General features: G+C 34.3%; 1 protein-coding gene across 1 annotated transcript in view; it reads left to right on the forward strand.

The window, feature by feature from the left end:
• LOC136037575 (uncharacterized) overlaps nucleotides 1–22,306 on the forward strand; it is a 258,613-nt gene that overhangs the window by 120,056 nt on the left and 116,251 nt on the right. The window contains exon 7 of the mRNA XM_065720296.1: nucleotides 21,483–21,741. Coding sequence (XP_065576368.1) covers nucleotides 21,483–21,741 — 259 coding nt within the window. The remainder of the gene's footprint in view (nucleotides 1–21,482; nucleotides 21,742–22,306) is intronic.

A 22,306-nucleotide genomic window follows, 5' to 3' on the forward strand; every position in this document is an offset into this window, starting at 1 on the left:
CGAGGATTAAAGAAATTTAATTGTTTAGACAGTTCTTAGTTATTATTCTAAGAGTAAGAACCTAGTCAAAGCAATTTCTCCCATTCCTAAACTACTCTGTTCTGCTCCTAAAACTTTATCTACAGCATCTCTTATTATAATAGATATCATCGTGCTAAGTAATTTGCTCCCAATAGAAATCAGGCTAACACTTCTGCAGTTATTACGCTCATTTTTATCATCTTTCCTTTCTTATAAAATGGTTTTACTGAAAAGTTCCAAAAGTCACATGTACTTCTCCTTCATAAGAAAATCACATTTGTAATCTCTGGGTATTATCTCAATCTTCACAACCACCTTATCTCAAACAATCGTAGAATTTCTTCATCCATTCTTAACAATTTCTTACAGAGTCATTAAGGTTTAATACATTTTAAGAAAGTTCTACCCATATTCTCTCATAACTTACCACTTTCGTATTCTTTTTTTTATTGCTTAACTTAATTGTTTCCTTATTAATAACTGACACCCATTCCTATCAAACAGTTTGGAGTAACGAACTGTAAGTAAGGAGCGAACCGGCTTAATAGTAACCGAAACTTTAAAAATAGAAATTTTGATACCAATAGATACATCAATAGAATTGGATTTTTATGCTGATTTTAAATGTATAAGTTTAATATAGTTTAGTCCTACTCATCAAAAGTTACGATCCTGAGAAAATTCATCTTGTTTTCGAAAAAAGGGTATAACACCTCCTAAAATTCATGGAATCTGAATGAAAATCACACCATCAGATTCAGCATATCAGAGAAACTTACTTGGGAGGTTTCAAGGTCCCATCTGGAAAAAAGTTGTATTTTGTATTTCTGGCCAGAAGAAAGGTCACGTAACGTGTTTATTTGTCGTTTTCTTCCCAAGGGTGATCTAATTGCCTTAGTGGTCCTAGAACATCGGAAGAGGGCTCATTCGAACGGAAATTAAAAGTTATAGTTCCCTTTTTATTTGACCAAAAAATTGTAGGACAACTTGGTCCCCTCCAACGCTCATTTTTTCCCAAATTCACCGGATCCAAATTTCGAAGTATCCATTTTCTTCAGCATAGTAAATAGAAATGTAATAACTATGTCTTTGAGGACCATTTAATCCCTCACGGTCCCCGGGGGAAGGGTTGCAAGTTTCGAACTTTGCCCATTGTTTACATATATTTTTGGTTATAGGGAAGTATATAGACATTTTCAGGGGGGGATTTTTCCTGGTGGTGGGGGGGGGTGGTGGTGGTGGGAGAGGATTACATGGGATGATCTTTCTATGGAGGAATTTTTTGACGGAGGAAGAGAATTTTCTATGAAGGGGGTGCCAAACTTCCCAGCATTGCTTAAAAAACGATCAGAAATTAAACAAAAAAAAACAAGTTTTTTCAACTGAAAGTAAGGAGCGAAATTAAAACTTAAAACAAACACAAAATATTACGTATATGAGGGGGTTCACCCCTTGTCAATACCTCGCTTTTTATGCAAAAGTTTTTTGTTGTAATCTCAAAAGAGGTATTTATTCTAATTAAGCGGCCTTTGTGATTCAGGGATCATTCTGAAAGAATTGGAACAAAAGTTGAACTTTAGCGTAAAGAGCGAGGTATTGACGAGGGGGAGAACCCCCTTATATACGTAATGATTTCTCTTCGTTTTAGTGTTGATCCTTCCTTTCAGCTGAAGAAACTCATTTTTTTAATCTTCATCAGGGACAAGTTCAGACAACCTAAATTCTTTTAATTCGTTAAAATGCTACCGCAATGTCTTACTCTCATGCGAGGTAGCTGCATCTTACAGATCTCAGCAATACGATCCACGTCCTCCATTTTGCGTTTCATTATTTCTCACTTTAATACCTTTTGTACTTAACTTACTTTCTTCTTATTCTCACATAAATAATTAAATGCCCTCTTCACTTTTTACTTAGGCAGCATTATTGCGCTGCCTGTGAAGTATCTATCTCTTATAAAAATCATGTACAAAGCCCAGCCCTTTTCTACCAAGCTCATAAGGTTTTTGCTAATATTCTTAGCTGCTTTTGACATTTTACTCCCTAAGACATCTTCTGCTACTTTGCAAACAATTTCCTAAATTATATCAATCATCTTCTACATGGTTAAATTCTAAACTTTCCTGTTTCATATTCCAACTGTACTTGGAAGGTTAGTCTTAAATTCTTGTTATGGGGTCTATAAACATCCTTGAAAATAATATAGGCATAAATAATGATTTCTATAATTCCAAGCAAGAAACACACTCAAAAATATGAAACTAACACAAGTCAGGGTATAATTGCAAAAGTTTTCTTGATTTCGAGTCAATCGTAACAAACACATCCTTAAATCTTGTTTGACCAAAAAAAAAAAACATATATAACTAAAGTCGAAAACTGTGTTAACTTCTTGATTATCATAGCAATAATTTATCTTAATAATTATTGACAAACAATAAACAGCCACAAAAATAAAGTACTGGATTCTAAAATAAAAGAGACCAATTAACGCCACTTTCAAATATTCCTGAAATTCAGGTGAATCATTTCGGTGAGGGGGGCAGTTGCACCCCAATAATTTGGAGGTGAAAAATTATTATATAGCCTATGCCCCTTGAATATTTGGATGTGGACACCTCTTCGCCCCCCCCCCCATAAAAATGCTAGAGCTACGCCCCTGCTGAAATTTGTTTCGTTTCTTTGCAGAAGTTCATTTATGGATCTTTCTTATTGGTTTCAAAGTTTCTGAAATGCCTTATTTTCCTTCAGACATTTTTAGATCAATTGGTCTCGAACGAGCAAAGCTATAAGAGCTGTCTAAAAGAAGAAAATCGCAGTTTTTGAGCAAAAAAAACTTTTTTCAAGACTTGTTATATGGTACTGCCAGTTGGTGTAGAATTAATAAACGTGCTATATGAACACTTTTAGCATTGAACGGTTGTCAAAAAACTTTAAAATTCAATCAATTCATTTAGCAAAGAAGCCCCAATCGCCAAGGCTATAAAGAGAATAATAGAAAATAGATAAAAAAAAAGACTGAAGACTCCCTAAATCCCACATGTAAAGACAGAATTATTCTATATCACAAGTCAGAAACAAAACAACGCTTCATAAGCTAACACCCCGAAAAAACCTCTTTGGCCGTCTAAGCAAACCAAGTAATCCAGTTCAGAGTGCCAAAATCCCAAATGATTAAGACGAAATCGACGCAGGTTATGTACACCAATATCATACACATCATACATATCATACATCGGCCATTATCATATAGCCTATATCATATACATCATGCATACAAAAAAGGTTAAACCTGAACTCCACCAGCTGTTTGTAAACAGCCAAGAAATATTAATATCTGCAGTATAAATTAACATCAACATCTCTACAGTCTACTTATTAAATGTTCTTTGGGATAGGTGAAAAAACAAAATTTTTTGTGGATTACAGACGCCTTACTTTTACTTGTTTACATATGAATAAATATCAATGATGTTAACTGGTTTAATTTTAGAAACATCAAAAACAAGAAGAACAATAGGGAATTCTTGTCGTAGACAGTGGAAATCTAATTTGAATGATTATTTCGGCCTTATATTTATGTTTTGCGTCATCAGCAAAACATAAATATTTAAAAGAATAAAAAGTTACAAAAATGACTAATAAAAATAGACTAATAAAATTTAAATGAAAATTTTCATTTTAGTCCTGGTTAAACTTCGCTAAAGTAAGGATCCCGGCAGTGTTTTCAAAAAATTTCCTTTTAGTTTTAATGCTCGTATCTTGTTGTAATTTTTCTTCTTTTATATATTTACGTTTTTCTGAGGACGGCCTATGGACATAGGGCCGAAATATTCATTCAAATTATATCTACACTGTCTTACGAAAAGAATCCCTATTATTCTTCTTGTTTTTGATGTCTGTGATGGAAAGGCAGTGGGGTCCCACTTTTTCCAATTTCATCTTAGCCACAGCTGTAATAAGAAACCTATTTTGATAAATGTTCACTCATATACCGTAGGCTGAACATAAACAGTCGCTAAAAGTCCGGAAAATTAAAGAAAGCAGACCATTATTAAAGGTAGGTATAATATGTTTCAGCAATAAACCATGATTGTAAGAAAGGTTGAGATGGCTAGGCCACATTTGGCCAACCGTCTGGGGCTGCACGGAAAGCAGATCGTCCTCGTCTGGGTTGGGAGGATATCAAGATTTAAAGGAAATGGGAACTTCCTGGGAGGGTGTAAAGAGGGAGGCCTTGTATAGATTAGGCTGGAGGAGGAGTGTGCGTAGCTGTGTCTGCCTCAGGCGACTTGGTGCTGCACTGAGTTATTAGTAGTAGTAGTAATAGTAGTAATAAACCATGGCTGAACGAAGTTTCCAATCGTTCTTCACGTAGTTAACTGGCACTTGCTTTTTCAACTAATTTTCAGAGATTTTTGCACAAAAATTTTGCACTTGCTTTTTTCTTTAAATTTTTTATTAAATAATGAATCTGTCAAACTGTGAATTTACTGATAAGAAAATTTCCTTTTATTTAAATTTTGTATTGTTAGGCAGAAAAAAAATCATTGAAATGATTTTATATTTATATTTTTAGAAGATATGATTAGATTTTTTCAGAAATTTATCATATTTTTCGAATGTGACACCGTTTGATGCGATGCTGATGATTTTATGATTTAATCAAAGGATATAAATTTTTATTCTTCCCCAATCCTTTCTGCAGATGACCAAGTCAAGTCAGTTTTATATCAAACAGTTCGTGGTAACGAACTGTAGTAAGGAGCGACCCGGCTCAATAGTAACCAAAACTCTAAAAAATTGAATTTTGATATCAATAGCTACACCAAAAGAATCGCATTTTAATGCTGATTTTAAATATATAAGTTTCATCAAGTTTAGTGTTACCCATCAAAAGTTACGAGCCTGAGAAAATTTGCCTTATTTTAGCAAAATAGGGGGAAACATCCCCTAAAAGTCATATAATCTTAACGAAAATCACACCATCAGATTCAGCGTATCAGAGAACCCTATTGTAGAAATTTCAAGCTCCTATCTACAAAAATATGGAATTTTGTGTTTTTTGCCAGAAGGCAGATCACGGATGCGTGTTTATTTGTTTGTTTGTTTTTTGTTTTTTTGTGTTTTTTCCCCGAGGGTGATCGTATCGAACCAATGGTCCTAGAATCTTGCAAGAGGGCTCATTCTAACGGAAATGAAAAGTTCTAGTGCCCTTTTTAAGTGACCGAAAAAATTGGAGGGCACCTAGGCCCCCTCCACCGCTAATTGTTTTCCCCAAAGTCAGCCATTTTATTCAGCGTAGTCGACCTTATAACTATGTCTTTGGGGACGACTTACTCCCCCACAGTCCCCGTGGAAGGGGCTACAAGTTACAAACTTTGACCAGTGCTTACATATAGTAATGCTTATTGGGAAGTGTACAGACGTTTTCAGGGGGATTTTTTGGTTGGGGGAGGGGTTGACAAGAGGGGGATATGTTGGGGGAACTTTCCATCGAGGAATTTTTCATGGGGTAAGAAAATTTCCATGAAGAGAGCGAAGGATTTTCTAGCATTATTAAAAAAAAACAATGAACAAATAAATATGAAAAGTCTTTTCAACTGGAAGTAAGGAACAGCATTAAAACTTAAAACGAACAGAAATTATTACGCATATGAGGGGCTCACCTCCTCCTAATACCTCGCTCTTTACGCTAAAGTATTTTTAGTGATTTTAACTATTTATTCTACGGCTTTTGTGATTCAGGGGTCATTCTTAGTGAATTGGGACAAAATTTAATCTTTACTGTAAAGAGCGAGGTACTGACGAGGGGGTGAACCCCTCATATATGTAATAAAAACATGAGATTACAAAAGTTCGTTACGTAAGCTAATTTATAATTTATGTTTATCTTTTACTAATAAAAACATTCGTAAAAAATTAAAAGTTCTAGTTGCCTTTTCAAGTAACCAAAAAATCGCAGGGAAACTAGGCTTCTTCCCCCGCTGTTTTTTTTTTTTTTTTTCTCAAAATCATTCGATCAAAACAATGAGAAAGCCATTTAGCCAAAAAAAAAAAAAAAAAAAAAATATGCAAATTTCGTCTTATTTATTCCTCTGCGGAGAGCCAAAATCAAAACATGCATTGATTCAACGTTCAGAAATTAAATAAAAAAAACAAGTTTTTTTAGCTGAAAGTAAGGAACGACATTAAAACTTAAAACGAACAGAAATTACTTAGTATATGAAAGGGGCTGCTTCCTCATCAACGCCCTGCTATTTACGCTAAAGTTTTTTACTGTTTTTAAAAGCAGAGTTGAGAGAAAGAGTCAAACTTTAGCGTAAAGACCGGGGCGTTGATGAGGAAGCAGCCCCTTTCATATACGAAGTAATTTCTGTTCGTTTTAAGTTTTAATGTTGCTCCTTACTTTCAGCTAAAAAAACTTGTTTTTTTTATTTAATTTTATCTGAAAGTTTAACCCCTGTAAGATTGTTTCTTGTATAGCTATAGCTCTTACAAAGTTTGTACCTGGATGCAGAGCTACTTATTGTTTCTTATAACTAAAATTGACACCAATCTAAACAAGATATTGTCTGAATTACCTTGCTGTCAAAACAATTTGTCACTCTTGTCTATTCGTCAGGCAACTGTCGTATCTCATTGTATTAGCCGAATTGTAGTTACTTATCTAATTTCAATTAACTGAGAATTGACATGATTCCTTTTATAAATGCCGATTAGTCTGTGGCTTTTGGTTGTATAATCCCGTTTGTATTTACATAAACTTAGTAACGCAAGGTAAGGAGTTGCAACTTATAGGCAAAGAGGCAAAGACAGATTATTGTCATGCAAGTCTGTGTTTAAAGTGTCGCTGAGTTCTACTGGCCTATCTTTGTGACGTATATTGTAAACCAATCCCAAAACTCGTTAAATGTAAATCCGATAGTAAAATTAAATAATACCACTTTTCTTACCCGTTGTTTTATGCGTCTGTGTTGAACCACCCAAGCCTAGTGAATGCTACACTGGAATTGTAAAAATATTCCCTTTGGGAATTACCGATATCGAGTCCTGGCGTGGTGTGGGGGTTAGTGACGTGATTCTGCGAGCACTGCCACTTTGGGTGTGGGGCAATGGGCCTTTAAGGCTTGAGACTCCTCTTAGTTGGGTCCACCCCAACACATATTGCAAAGTACAAATGTGCTTATTATTTCTATTCCTAACTTTGAGTCAGTTAAACTTTGAGCCAGTAACAAGGAGGAACAGTTTTTGAATGACAGTATTCGTTATAAGAATTCTCTCTGTTTCTTTGTGGTTAATGTCTATTCAGAGCTTTCACTAAACCGTCTTGGAATAGGTTTACTTTTCTAGTCAAATTCAGTTGATTCTTCTAAAAATAAGATAAATAGAATAAAATTCTATTATCACCTTGGCTATGAAAATCCTAAGGGCATTCTGTAATTTAGTATTTTTTTAAAACTCTGGCTTCTATTCTATCTCATTGGAATTATTATATAGGATTGGTTGATCTCAATCTTCTTTCCGAGTCGTCTTTGGTCCTTACGATTTTTTAGATTTTCTTATATTCTCAAAAGAAATTGTTCGTTATTTTCTGTTATGCAAATACAATTGAGAAACTAAGCCTTTAGAAGCAAAATCATCTTGACTATATGTCCAAAAGACCTAAGCTTAGATTTAGTTCCACTAACGCCTAGAGGTGTATAGGGCAGCAACGGTTGACCTCCACGTTGGACGATTCTGGGTCGAACACCACAAGAATTGTTGAGGGATGACCGCAAAATTTTTGCCCCAGCTTCAAGGGAATGAGCAATCGTGGTCAGCTGTCTACCACTCTTCCAGAGTCCTGGAGAATCCCAGTGCTGCAAATCGTAGGGAAGACGTCATTATTTCGTTCAAGCTATATGACACTAAGGTCCTGATCCGAAAGTTAGGTAATCTATTGAAATGCTTAAGAATATCAGCATCATTTCTTGCATAACTAGCAATAATTAACATTATGAGTGAAAATTAAAGGTAGAAAAAAGTTCTTTAACCTCCTTCAAAATTTTACATTTTAACGACTTTCAATTTTTTCTTGTCCAGTCCACTTGTGTTTTTCTCCGAGGGGGGGAGGTATCTATGATGATAGCTTTTCCTATCTACTCAAAAACTCGTGTATTTATGTTGCTGATTTTACTTTCTGCATGTTTATGCGCTGTATGTACTTTAAAGCTAATGTCTCATAAAATCAATGTTTTTGACTTAACAGCGTCTGAGTCACTGCAGTTGATCTGCAGCAACCTAATCACACAACCTGGTAAGGTAAACAGACGTTTAACAAATAAATAAATAGCAAAACGACTTACTAGCAGCAAATAAAAATAATATTAAATGTAATTATCTTAATTAGCTTTTTAGAAAACGACTGTTAAATATAGACAATATGTTTGTGCCTTTGACTTTTTTGGGAAATTAATTGTAATCGGTGGCGCTTTACTGCAAATTCACTTGGCTGCAGCCTTCGTTGCAACCATGATACCCCTCTTTACTGTGATTTTGTTGTTGGGAAATGAGAGTTGTAGGTAGACGAAACCAAATGGAAGTCAGACACAGGAATATGCACTATAGGTCGTTGATTCCTCTGGGATTTTTTTGAAGTCAGTTTATGATTGAAACTTCTTGAACTTACTACTTATAACTTGAAATTATTTCGGCTTGCCAACATAAGTTATAACAGTCCTTCAAGTCGACAAACCCGAATCCGTACAAATAGTAGAAAAGAAGAGCACATATAGCAAATTTAACCTATTTCTCCAAAAATCTGAAATAGAATTTAAATAGCATTTGGAGGGTTGCCAATCTCACTATTTATTATCTATCATATTTCGGTGAAAAATTATTCTTGTTTAGTTCCATTTTACTAGATGCTGACAACACCACGTGTGTTGTTGGTAGCGACACGCGCAAAGCAGGTCAAAAAGGAGACACTTTAACTTCATATCTATAGACTTCCTTCTACTTCGTTAGTGTACAAAACTCAAAATTTGGCACCCCGCTGTGAACTGAAGCGTGTTCAAAGACAAAAAAGAGTATGAGGAGGGGGGATAAGCACCTAGTCGTCTGAAAAAAAAAAATCGGACAATGGCCTAAACCAAAGCTTGGATAAAAAATTTTCCTGCAAAAATTTTTTCCCGCAAAAAATATTTTTGTTGACGGGTCCAATTTTTGCTTGAAAATGAGCTCTTTAGGGCTGATTGTTCTTCCTTTTTTAGCCAAATCATCAAGTTTTCGCAGCAGAGAAAATACAAATATAAATTTTAAATGAAATTGAAATTTTTATAATTTGCCAGTCATTTTCATATTTTACAGCTGATTCCAAAGAATTTGGAGCGATATAAACACCAATCAACGCTATATTTTAGCGACTACCATCGGTTTTTTCTTTATTGAGAACAAATGTGTTGTACCAACTATTGGTGTTATAAGCGACTGATACTGTTATCGACAAAGACTGTATTAGGCTCATAGCCACAGACTGACACACCCAATATGGTGGAAAATCTACCCACAAGGTTTCTTAGAATAGCCAACATTTCCCAAGAAAAACTTAACCTAACTGAGGCTTCTCAACGGTTAAAACCAAATATCCATACCCCGAAAATAATTAAACTTCAATCCACACGGGTTCTAGAATTCCCTAAAATTTTGCCAAATAGAAATTTAGATCAACTCAGGCTTTTCAATTTAATTAAATGGATTATTTAGTCTAAGCGTATAAAGCCTTTGGTAACACACATATAGTTGTGTCAGTCGAACACAAATAACAAAAAAACAACTTAAAAAAAAATAAAAAACATACATAACAATATTACAAAATAAATATGATGTAAAATAATGTCAGTAAAGAATAGTTTCAAAGGTTCTTTCACCAATATCCCGCATTTCTTGTTGCAAACGCGATCCCCGCGATCATTCGAAGCAGTAAAGACAACTAGCCCCAAGAGACAGCCGAAGCAAACATTCTGTATAATTAAATATAGTAACTTTGAAAAGGGATGGATCTAAAGCAAACTGTTTTTTTGGGGGGGACTATTTAACATGGATGCTAAAGAGCAAAATCTTGGGGGTGGGGTAATGTGACAAATATGCCAATAATTGACCAAATTGACATATTTATTCCAAAAAATAGTGGAAAAAATTGTACACTTTCCTAGATTTACTAACAAAAAATTGCTTTACAAATCGCCATGTAGCACGAAGGTCTGACCCCATTGAGGCGTTGAGATACGTCAATGCGTCATGTACTTTGATCACATGTTCACCTAGTTGGACCTTAAACAAATGATCAGAGCTGCTTTTATAGGCCAAAAACTCTCTCTTACTCTCATTGAATAGAGGACCAACGCGCTATTTAGGATTCCTTTTCATTAAAGAGAATCCTAAAGTTTTCTTCAGTTCTTAACGCTGCTCTAGTAAGATAAAGGATATCATGGCAAAATATGCCAAAGAGACATTGGTAACCCTAAATATGCAAGTGCTTAATACCTCCCCTTACGGCTCGATGACAATGTTGTTAAACAGAGGAGAACATAAATAGACCCTGTCCAATGCCTTTTTGACTGCTCTATCTTGCAATTTGTCATACTTCATTCATGGAACGTATCTTAGCTATTTCAATCTTTCTCTCATAATGGGTTAACCCAAGAAAGTGAGACTGAACCACATTTTTCGTACAGCATAGTGTATGAGATGCGTTCAGTCAGTCTGGTATCCAAAATAACCCGTAGGGAATCTTTCTGGAAAAATCTAGCAAATCATCCTCCGCCCTTTGGAGTGACAAAGCTTCAGAACCAAATTTGAGCACTGTTATTATTGTAGCTTCCAATATTCTAATCTTGGTTCGCAGATTTATCTTCCTATTCTTCCAAACTTGTTTCAACAGTTAAAAAACACCCTGGTCCTTGGCTATTCTATTTTAACATCTTTACTGCACCAGCGTCCTTATTAATGATACTAATTAGATACATAAAGCTGTCCACTTGACCAATCTTCTCGTTATCCTACATCGCATCTCCCCTTTCACTTATTCCCAGTCTTAGCGATTTAGTTTTCTTAACATTAATTTCCAGACCAATTCTTGAACCATAAACAATCATATCTTTCAATATTTATTAATTTTGCTAACATTTTCATTCACTATAAATCATGTCTACATTCTAGATCAAATTGACACCCATCGCTGGAAGGAGGGAGGAGAGGATTTCAGACGGCTGAAGTGTGATTACGGCTGTGAAAAATTAGCCAAAATGCTACATAGCAATTTAACGATTTTTACTGTTTAAAAAACCAATTGTAGTATTGGAACGCTTAAAAAACTTCAAAATTTTATAGTGTAGGCTGTTTGTCTAATTTTCAAGTAAAATGTTAATTACATAAAAGTAAATAGACTAAAAACCCCTCCGTAAAAAAGTTCAGGATTCTGTCCTCTGCCAGATGCAATTTCCTGGTGTGCCACGGACACACATTTACATTTCAAAAACAGAATATGAACCAACAAGCTTGATCATATCTACACGCAATGGTTTTTTGTTTGGTCAATTACTTAAAAGGATTTACTAATCACTCAAGGGATGATATAGCATGCAGCTCAATGGGAAATTTTTGTTTCTCTTCTGATGCGGAACATTATGGCATCATTCCGCTTGGCTTAGCAAATGGAGCTAAAACAGGGTCATGTAAGGTACATAACACGCTAGAGGAGATTTTGCTATGTATACTCCGTGGTGCTTGGCTACAGGGCAACCAAGAATGGGTGATATCTGGAGTATTACTTTTTTAAGATGACCAAGGCTGGCTACCAAATCAATCTGTCGACTTATTTAAAGCACGAAATTAAATCTGCTAAACAAATAATTACAGTAAATAAAAGCGACCGTGACCGTCGTGACGGTCACCGAATGTTTGACCAAAATATCTAGTATTTTTTTTTTTAGAAATTTATCACTATCTATTAAAAGGATTTATCCCTATTTAAAATTTTATTTATCGCCATGGAAAGGTAGTGTGGTTTTCGAAATTATTTACGTAATATAATTGCAGTATCGTCCATCACAAATGTGGTTAACTAGCTGGGACCTCATGGGAAGCTGTGAGATGGGGGTGAAAGGACAAGATAAAAATTAATTTAATCTAAAAGATTGAGATTTAAGGTGCCATACATAAACCATAATGCGGCTAAACCAGGTGGCATATCTCATTGTTTTGAAGATTTCACTTTTTTTCAGAATTTTTTTTCCTTTTTGAGTACTTTTGAAACCCAATTTAAGTCAGCTTGTACACCAATTGACAGTGTAAGTTTGATTCCGAACTCCTTCGCTACATTTGTTTTCTTTAATCAGCTATTGGGCTGACATCAGCAAAAACACTATTCCGACATTAGCGTTATATGGGAGTTGGCATTTCCCTCCAGGATTTTTTAGTTCCCTTAAGTACCAAGTACATAAGAAAATTTTGCTTTCTGGACCCGCCTTAGTTCAATTCATATCTCAAAAATGCAATTTACTAAGATCCGTCATTGTTTTAAATGTATCAAGTCTACAGTTCAGGATTGCATTCTTATTACTTTGCCACGTTGAACCACAAAAATAAATAAGCAAAATCTGTTAGATAAATTTATCCTTGTTTTGTCTGTAAAAACTCAAACATTAACAATATGTAATCTTCTATACACAGTTGCTCCTTAAAAAGAGAGCTATACCTTCTAATGTCGGGGTAGCCGAGTGGCTGGCGTGCTGGATTTGGGATCTTTTGTCCAAAGGGTAGGTTTGATTCCTGCTGTGCCGGTTATTTGGTTTGGGAAGGGGGTCAGTGGCGTGACTCTGTAAGTAAATAGCGACGAAGACCACACTGCTTAGGAACAACAAACACAAACACAACTTAGGAACAATGGGATAATTTTAGGGACTTGGGGTGTATTCACTAAATTCTTTATGCTCAAATTTAATCAAAAATAATCTAACAAAATATTTTACTAAACTTGTTTATAGTAGTATTGAACCAGTTAGAAAAAGGCCTTCGAGGCAAGCTGCCAAAAAAGCAAGACTAGCTTTAAAAACTTGTATTTAATTATTTTGTTCTGTTTTGTTGGAATGAATTTAACATCTCACATCATTTTATTTATCAGTCCTGGTTGACGTTCGTTGAAGTAAGGATAATAGGGCTGTTTTAAAAAGTTTTTTAATAACATTTTTAGCTTTAATTTTCACATTTTAATCTAAGTTTTAATATACATATTTTTTTATGGTGTTATGCTGAAGACGGCCCTTGGACATAGGGCCGAAATATACCCTGAATTAAATTCTGCTGTTTTAGAAAACGTTTCCCTATTGTTCCTAAGTTGTGTTTGTTTGACTCTGTAAGCTGAGCCAGAGTCAACCAGCTCTAAATGGGTACGTGGAAAAATCTGTGGAAGGTAGGCAGGAAGGGTATACGAAAGCACACAATGGCTGGAACCCAACCTCTTATTCCACTTTGTGGCTGAATAGCCTGGAAACGGAGATAAGACCCGCCTGTTTGGACTTCGCTTTTACCTTTACATTTTTACTTTTTTACACCTCCTTAAGCAGCTTCGTGCCTTGTTTATTTTTTGAATGTTTTATAGATTTTCATCCGTATTTCAATATTTTCATCCGTATTCTTTTCTTTTATTTTATTTGGTGCATCATAATACCAAATACTGCGTAATGTAGGAGTAATTACCATTTGAATTACCTTTTTCATCAAAACTTTGAATTATTGATTTTTCCTAGTTTTTTAAGATATATATATGTGTGTACAATATATATATATATATATATATATATATATATATATATATATATATATATATATATATATATATATATATATATATATATATATATATATATATATATATATATATATATATATATAATGAAAAGAGAAATCACCAATGCAACAGCACAAACACATTAAAAAAAAAGAAAAAAAAAGACAGAAGGAGAAAAGGAAGACTGTTTTCCTACGTTAGTGATTAATATAGATCAGTACTTGAATGAGGCCTTAACCATACTCATCCATACAATCACATAGGTCAAACAGCATAGCCATACACAATCAATCATAAAGAATAATCCATGAACAGGCAGTCGTGTCGTCTGTTTCTTTCGCTAACCTATTGGTGGAAAGTTCTATTTTGTACCTTGTATTAGGAACTCACCATACATATTTTGGATAGAACCTATTCATCATTTTGTCAAAAATAACTTGGGAAGAAGGCCAGTCGTCGCCATAATTGTTTTTCAAATAAGGGAGTGTTAAGCATTCCCTCCGCTAGGTTCTTCATTTTTATTGTCTGTCGATTTATCCACTTACTTCACTATTTGTTCTTACATTATATTTGTTCACTTTGATGTACTTAGCATCCTTTTTAACCTTTTCTGGAGGCTTCGATATCCAAATTAGACCCGATTCTAATTCTTTTCCTTCATCAACATCTTGTAACAAGGTCCAATTTATTACTATATCTCGGAATTTACGTCATTTTCATTTTAAATCATACCAGATATTGATAGAACGTTTTTAAGTTTTTTTTTTTTTTTTGTTTGGAAGGATGCTAAACCTTCCACTTTAAAATCAGTATTCACAGGATTCTTTTAAGTATTCTCACCTCTAGGCTCTAGACTTATGTCTTTTAGCTAAGTTTCCATCCATCTATAGACTTTTTTGTTTTATCGAACATAATATCCTTTAAAGCTTTTTATTAAAACTTTGAAAAGCATTCTGCTTGTTTTTAGACACAAAAACATTTCAGTGATTAAACCTTTTGATGCTTTGAGTTTTCACTTAAGTTATTATTCGATACTAGGCAGATATTCTTTGAAGAATTCCAAAGGCAAAAATGATCTAGAAATCGCTACTTTAGTATTTTGGATAATCTAAATACACACGTGTTCATTTTCCAGCTTTACCGCTTTTTTTTCTGGTATTAATTCATGATTTATTATCATTGGATATAAGTTTGGAGAATAACTTGAACAGATAGATAATAGTTCACAAGAGAGTATGTGTTTTTTTAACACCCGTATTTCATTATTAAGAGTCGCTTTTAAATTAACATTTAGTGGCACTGCCGATATTTTTCAGTAGCATTTTCAATAGGCTTCATTGCTGATAGATTTTATCGGAAGGTAACTATTATAATACGTATATGGTTTGGTATATATGTCCCGTTTTGCCTCACAACTCTGGGATCAAATTTGAGTTTTAAAGCGAAAGTTTTCTTTTTTATGAGGGAGTATAAAGAGGCTCAGAATTATGTGGGAAGAGGGAAATTATTTATGTCCTGTCCTTGCATTACACTATAAGCTGATTTCTTTTTCTGTTTTACACGTGTAGTCCGACCAGCTCTTTGGCAAGTACAAATATAGCATGCCACTATTCACATAGCTTTTTTGCTTACGTTGTGTCTAATTCAAACATCAAAAATAAAAGAATTGATAGATAACTTTCAAATATAGCTAAGATTATTTGAAGTTATTTACAGTAATCCTGAATGAGAACCCTATTAGTTTTGAAATTGTGAAACTTTTTCTTAGATGATAAACATAGAAAGTAAATACTGACAGAAAAATATGTAGACAAAATTTTATATCGTAATTTAATTTTTGTTTTCCTCTTTTTATCTTGGATTTAATTCACATAAAAGTCCTATAGCTTTATCTCATTGTTCAGACTTTATTAGGCTGCTCTAGTTAACGTAACGGCAAGAATTCGTAAACAAGAAGCTAAATCTTTCACTTTGAATATCATCCAGTGATTTAGGGCGTGGATTGACCCTGTAACATAAATAGAAAACCAGAAAGGATATAAAAATGTAGCAAAAAAAGAACTAAATTTAAGTTCATTGGGCAAATTCTTCCTGGGCGTCAACATTATATTCTAAAATTTTCATTCTTGTCACAGAGAGAGTCAACTCTCGAATAAAGACATGGTTTTCTGGGAGGTATCCGAACGAAGACATCTATCTTATTAGACAAATTGAACAGTTTCTTGTGGCTCTTTGCCATTCTTTGATGAGAATAATATTTCCGCAGAGAGTTTCTTCATTAATAAAAGATGGTTGAAAGAATAGATCGGAAAGTTTTCTATTGAGTTGAGACATCAGGACACGGGAAGCATGACCAGTATAAAATCAGGTTCTGGGGAGACGGGAAGGGGTACAAGTTTATATTATTTTGTTTTTTGTTTTTTTTTTCGTGGTCAGGGAAATGACCACGGAAATACATGGGGATGATTTTTAACGAGTTTAAATAACACAATGAAAGAAACTGGAGTAAATCTTAACCAGTAGCATATCAAGGATTTTGAGAAGACGGTGTCACAGTTTAATATCTTCTCGTTTATCTTCACAGGCTTGTGGTAAGGGTGTATCGGAAAATAGGGACGTTATCTATTGGATTTAGATGACAGCAAAAGGGAATTGGGAGTTAGTCCTTACCTCTAGTAAATACAGGATCTTGAAAAATGGTGGGAAAGACTGTAATTTCCAATTCTTTGGTTTCATAAATCTTCACCATAGATGTCCTTCCTTAGGTTTAAAAAAATACCTTTTTTGGGGGGTACTTTCAGTGAAATTGCCTTTTTGGGGAATTTTCGTTGAGGAAATTGTAAAAACAACGAATGTAACCCCTCATATTCGAAGAAATATTTTGTCCAACACGCTCCTATTATTTCACTAATTGACGCCTCTGAAAAAGTTTTAGCAATTATAAAGTTAAGTAATGTCAATGAGAGGGGGTAGGGACTAGCATATATTTCGTAAATATTCACCATAGATGTTCTTCCTTAGATTTTGAAAAATACCTTTTTTGGGGGGTACTTTCAATGAAAATGCATTTTTTCTTGGAATTTTCATTGAAGAAATTGTAAAAGACCACGAATTTACCCCCTTATATTTGAAAAAAATATATGTTTTCAGACACCCTTCTACATTTTGACTTCTGAATAAAAAAAAAGGAAAAAAAGCGTAGAAACATTTTGGCTAAGAGGATTAAAAGAATCAAAACTTTGACAAACCGTTTTCATAGATGTTTCCGAACGATGGACTATAGTGCTATTATGCTAAAACACGCACGCAAAAATATTTTTATTTCCATAAATAAATAAAAAGAGGGAATCTTGACTAAGCTACTATTCGTCAGTTGGCTGTTATCTCTTGGGAATCGATTTGAGTTCTTACTTTTATTTGTATTCATGAATTATTAATTTGACTTTGGGGATTAATTTGTATTGATAGAGAAACATTAAGTAAACAATAAGAAAGAGAAACAGATACTGTATTTTAAAGTAAGATGTATAATTGTAACTAAACAAATTTTAAATTATTGCTCGAATTGCTTAGAAATCATTTTCAAGCCTTTTGGCCATGTTTATCTAGTATCAAAGACGGCAATAATATTTGAAGTTGCATTGGACTTAGATAGCTATTCTTATTAAGTCAAAAGTTATTGTATTTGCATCCATATTGTTTTCCCTACTCAAATTGTTTTGGTTTTGGCATTTGTTTAATCACAATGTGGCCTAGCCTTTGCAATTTTATGGCTAATAGTTTATTTTTGGTGGCTTTATCCTTTGACATCAACCTCTAGCATCAGTCTGAATAAGAATTCAGTCAACTTCTTCAAGGATTTCAGTCAACTTCATCTGAATAGAACTTCTGAAGAAGTTCTATTCAGTCAACTTCTTCAAGGATCTTCATTAATCTTTAATAATCCTTTTAAATTCAAATTCTTCAATAAAATTCAACGTCCAATGAAGCATCAATCAACCTCTAAGGCATCAGCCTTCTAATGTATCATTTTGTTCAATTTATTTTCTTTTGTAATGTAAGCTTAGGGCAAGTTTTTCAATTTTTTCCTCTAACTATCTAAACTACTACGATAGTCCATTAGGTTTTATTTTTATTTTTGAATATACTGCGTTAATACAAAAAAAGCTTTTACTGCACAATATTGCTCCTTTTATATTGCAACCCTTACCATCTGAAATAAATTGATTGGCTTAGTGCAAGTGCTTGTTCAAACCAGATTTAACAGAATTTTCTAAGGGATCAACCTCAACTAATTACTTTATTTTGTCAATTATTTTTAATTGATTTCCTCGTCAATTCTTAATTTTTTTTTGGAAGAGCTTGTATGCCAATTAGGTTCTATTTCGTCGATACTAGACCCCCTCCTGGATTCTGCTCAACCAAATCCAGATGATCCAAATCCAAAGATAATCCCAAATAATACAACCAAAATCCAAATCCAGGATTTTGGTTGTAATAATCATCTGTAAGTTTCAAATTGTTTTCTCAGTACGCAATCTGCCATAGTCATTTCCAGGATTTTTTTGGGGGGTAAGGGGGTTATAAAAGGATTTTTGTGGGGGGAGTTAGAAAAAATACCTTACAAACACATCAAAAATTTGTTCATTTTCATTTTTGTTACGTTTCAGGAGTCAAGTAAACATCAGGGAGGGCAAACCTCCTTACCCTCCACCCCTAGATACGGCCTCGAAATATACATTTAATTTGTCTACGTTATTAAGTAATTGACTAGACTTGATTTGACTTTATTAAACAAGAAACGATATACATAAATCTTATTCGAAGGAGACAGTGATGCAACTCGTAATAAGATCTTTGTTTCCAAGAATGAAGTATAAAAGAATAATCTATAGGTTCACCAGCATTTGGCTTGTTGAGGGAACTTGAGCAAAATCGTTTTTGTAATCATTCACTTGGGACCTTACCTCCTCTACATAGGACTTCAAATGAATTTGAACAATTTCGGGGAAAGTATCTAACCTACGTTTCTCCATTTCCCAAAGATCCAGTGCCTCGTTACCATGCTTGTACCACTGTCAGGGGAGCCATTCATCTGGTTATTTTGTACCTTAGAGCAGCCAGTTAAAGGGTTTAATACTGAGGTGAGCCCAAATTCATAGAAAAAAGTAGCAGCGACCAAAACAGTACAACTAAAGAATAATAACATCTGATTAGTGAGACCAGTCTGCTTCAAGAAGCACGGTAAATACCTTACAAAAGCGGAAAACAATAAATTAAGAATTGGCAAACCATATTCAAATTTTACTCTTTCTCTATGTCAGTGATCAAGCATGGTTCTGAAGCACAAATGCTCCGAAAGGTGGAAGAGGGTGTGTTAGGTGTTTTCCAGAGAAATTATCTATGTATTATTTTGGTTACTCTCCTGACTGACCTTATTTCAAACAATAACCTGTACGAAAAAAGTGGTTCAATCCTGCTTTCTAAAGATATACTGAGAGAAAGATTGAGATGACCAGAGTAAGTTCTGAAGATGAATGATAACAGCTGGCGAAGATTTTCCTTTCGGCCAACAGTCAAGGGCTTAACGGAAAGCAGGTCGTCTGCAATTGGGGTGGAAGGATATTGCAAGGACAGATTTAAAGAAAATAGGAACTTATTAATAGGGTGTAAAGAGGAAGGATTTAAATATATTGAGATGGAGGAAGAGCATAAGTAGCTGTGTTGGTCACAGGCATTTTGGTACATGGCTGAAGTTAGTCGGAAAGCTCTAAAAATAACAGTTCAACAGGGACAAATCTTTTGTTTATTGTAAATAACAATAAATTCTAACATTTTACTTTTTTCTGTAGGCAGGGAGCAGAGCTCGTCTACCAACTGGAAAGAAAAACCCTATCATTTCAAAAAATATGAATTACTCTTATCTAAACTACTTTAAACAGAAATATTATTGACATGTCAGTCCAGCATATGGTCAATGCACGTCCATTCGAGACATTATTACCTTAAAAATATTAATTACCGAGCAACAGCGGCCGACTCCATTAGAATGGGGGAGGAGCGTGCGTAGCTGTGTCTGTCTCAGGCAGCTTGGTGCTGCAATGAGTTGTAAGTAGTAGTAGTAGTAATAGTAACAACGGGCAGGGAGTGTAGAGATATTTGATCCAATCATTAGCAAATAATGACAGTAATAAATAAAAAAATACATTTCTAAATAGTTTCTTAATTTTTGAAGCAATATATGAGGAACGTTTAAGGCCTATACCTAATGGCATACAACGTTACATCTATAGATGCACCAAACCACGAGTAATTCAAAGGAACCATATACCATCGTGATCTCTTTCATTTTGGCACAGGGATTAATGGACACGACCCAGATCGGGTAGAAATGGGGTTTTTATACATGAAGAACAAATGTTCATCTGATGAAAATATTTAGGAAGAGCTCAGTGGTCTAATCTAATCTTAAACAAAAATATAGAAGACTAGACACGAAGACTTGCCGGGAGAATATATACAATTACATATAACAATTATGTCGTCGCTATATTCAGCAAAGAGAAACAAGACGGTATAAATGACCTAAGGATACTAGCAGCCTTATTCTATATCCTCTGAAGGGGAATAAAATTAGACTGAAAAGTATTTAGGTAAACTAATCCTTCATAATCAAAATTACATTGTACTAAAATGAAAAAAAAAGTCACCAGCACAACACCACAAACACAGAAACACACCCACACTATAAAACCAAATATATAAATATAGACTATAAAAAATAATAATGGATAATAATAAAGTATATTTAATAAAAAAAATTATTAACCATAAAAACAAAAAAGAAAGACAGAATGAGAAAGGAAGACTGTTTTCTACTTTAGTAATTAAAATAGATCAGTACTTGAACGAGGCCTTAACCTTACTCATCCATCCAATTACATAGGTCAAACAGCATAGCCATACACAATCAACCGCAAAGAATAATCCATGGACAGGCAGTCGTGTCGTCACATACCGAATATTAAAAACAATAAATGAGATAACTAAGTTAGAGACGGCAACCCAACACAAAGGTTCATCAGGAGAATACACACTTGCCTATGCGGTTTTGGCACTTTAAATTCCCTATCCAGGCAAGTGGCGTGCCTACCATGAATTGTCTGTGGTATCCCCGTGCTAGGTGTCACCCCCAAAATATAAACCTATTAAAAAATAAATATAAAACAACCGAATGACTCCAGAACGAACTTATCCTACCTTGGTTTTGGCCCTCGTGTATTGATGTTAACCTGAATGATCATACCTATCCACATTTTATATTAATACTAAACAATTATTAAACATTTTTACACTATTATCGATGCAAATGCAACGTAAAAAAATTTAAACTACTAAATAAATTTAAGAAGTAGTACGTTTTATGAAGTACCAAGTTAATTTACAAAGTACTAAATAAACTAAATACTAAATAATTAAATAAATTTAAGTAATAATACGTTCTATGAAGTATTTTTGTTGAAATTGAGAGGGGGAAACCCACTCCACCACCCCCTTATTGGACCCATTGGCTTGAAAGGCACACAACTTCTTTCTAAGCCATTTTTGTTGTAATTTCCTTTTTTTTTAGTTTCTACTGAAGATGATCCAGGAGGGAATTTTGCCAATACAGCACTAACAGCCCCGCCTACTGTCACCTATCAATCAACTTGTCACCTTGTTCTTGCGCATTGTCAATCTGACATGATTTGTCGTCGATATTTGGACCCGGTTTTACGCTATTGTGATCTTCAATTATGCAGTCGTGACCTTTGTATGCAATCACTGCAAGCATTTTATAGAGAGGTTGACACATATTGGGCTATGGAAGTAGCGTTCTGTGTTTGTAGGTATGATTTGAGTCGAAATAGCTTTTATCTCTAAAATTTTGTTGTACTGGGCTAAGATATTAAGGCACATACTGGGCTATGGAAATACCGTTTTGCGTTTGTAGGTATGATTTTTTGCGTTGAAGCAACTTTTATCTTTAAAAATTAGCTCAACCGAGCTAAATAAAAGTGAACCTTAGTATTTTCTTTGGGATGTTGCAACGAGATTTCTATTGACCACTGAGAAAAACCGAACGTTAAATACAAACTGAAGCAAGCTTGTACCGTTCAACGAGTTTAATTATGAACTGCTTTCATGCAAAAAAGGTTAACCTAGAACTGAAAAGAAAGATGACGAAACATTGATCCACGCTCTAAAAATGCACGCTGCGATCCTTTTAATTTGCCATGTAATTGCTGGCTAAAAATTATCAGACAGACTAGAGTATATAGTTAGCGTTAATAGATCAATTCTCCTTACAAGATTATAAAAATCTTTGATGTACCTTGAGATTTTGTAGGAGAGGGTAGAGAGCAGCCATCCGGATACAAGGGAGGAGAAAACTTACCGTATTCTTTACAAAAT

Source organism: Artemia franciscana, chromosome 17 (genome assembly GCF_032884065.1).
Source record: "Artemia franciscana chromosome 17, ASM3288406v1, whole genome shotgun sequence".
Classification (NCBI taxonomy): domain Eukaryota; kingdom Metazoa; phylum Arthropoda; class Branchiopoda; order Anostraca; family Artemiidae; genus Artemia; species Artemia franciscana.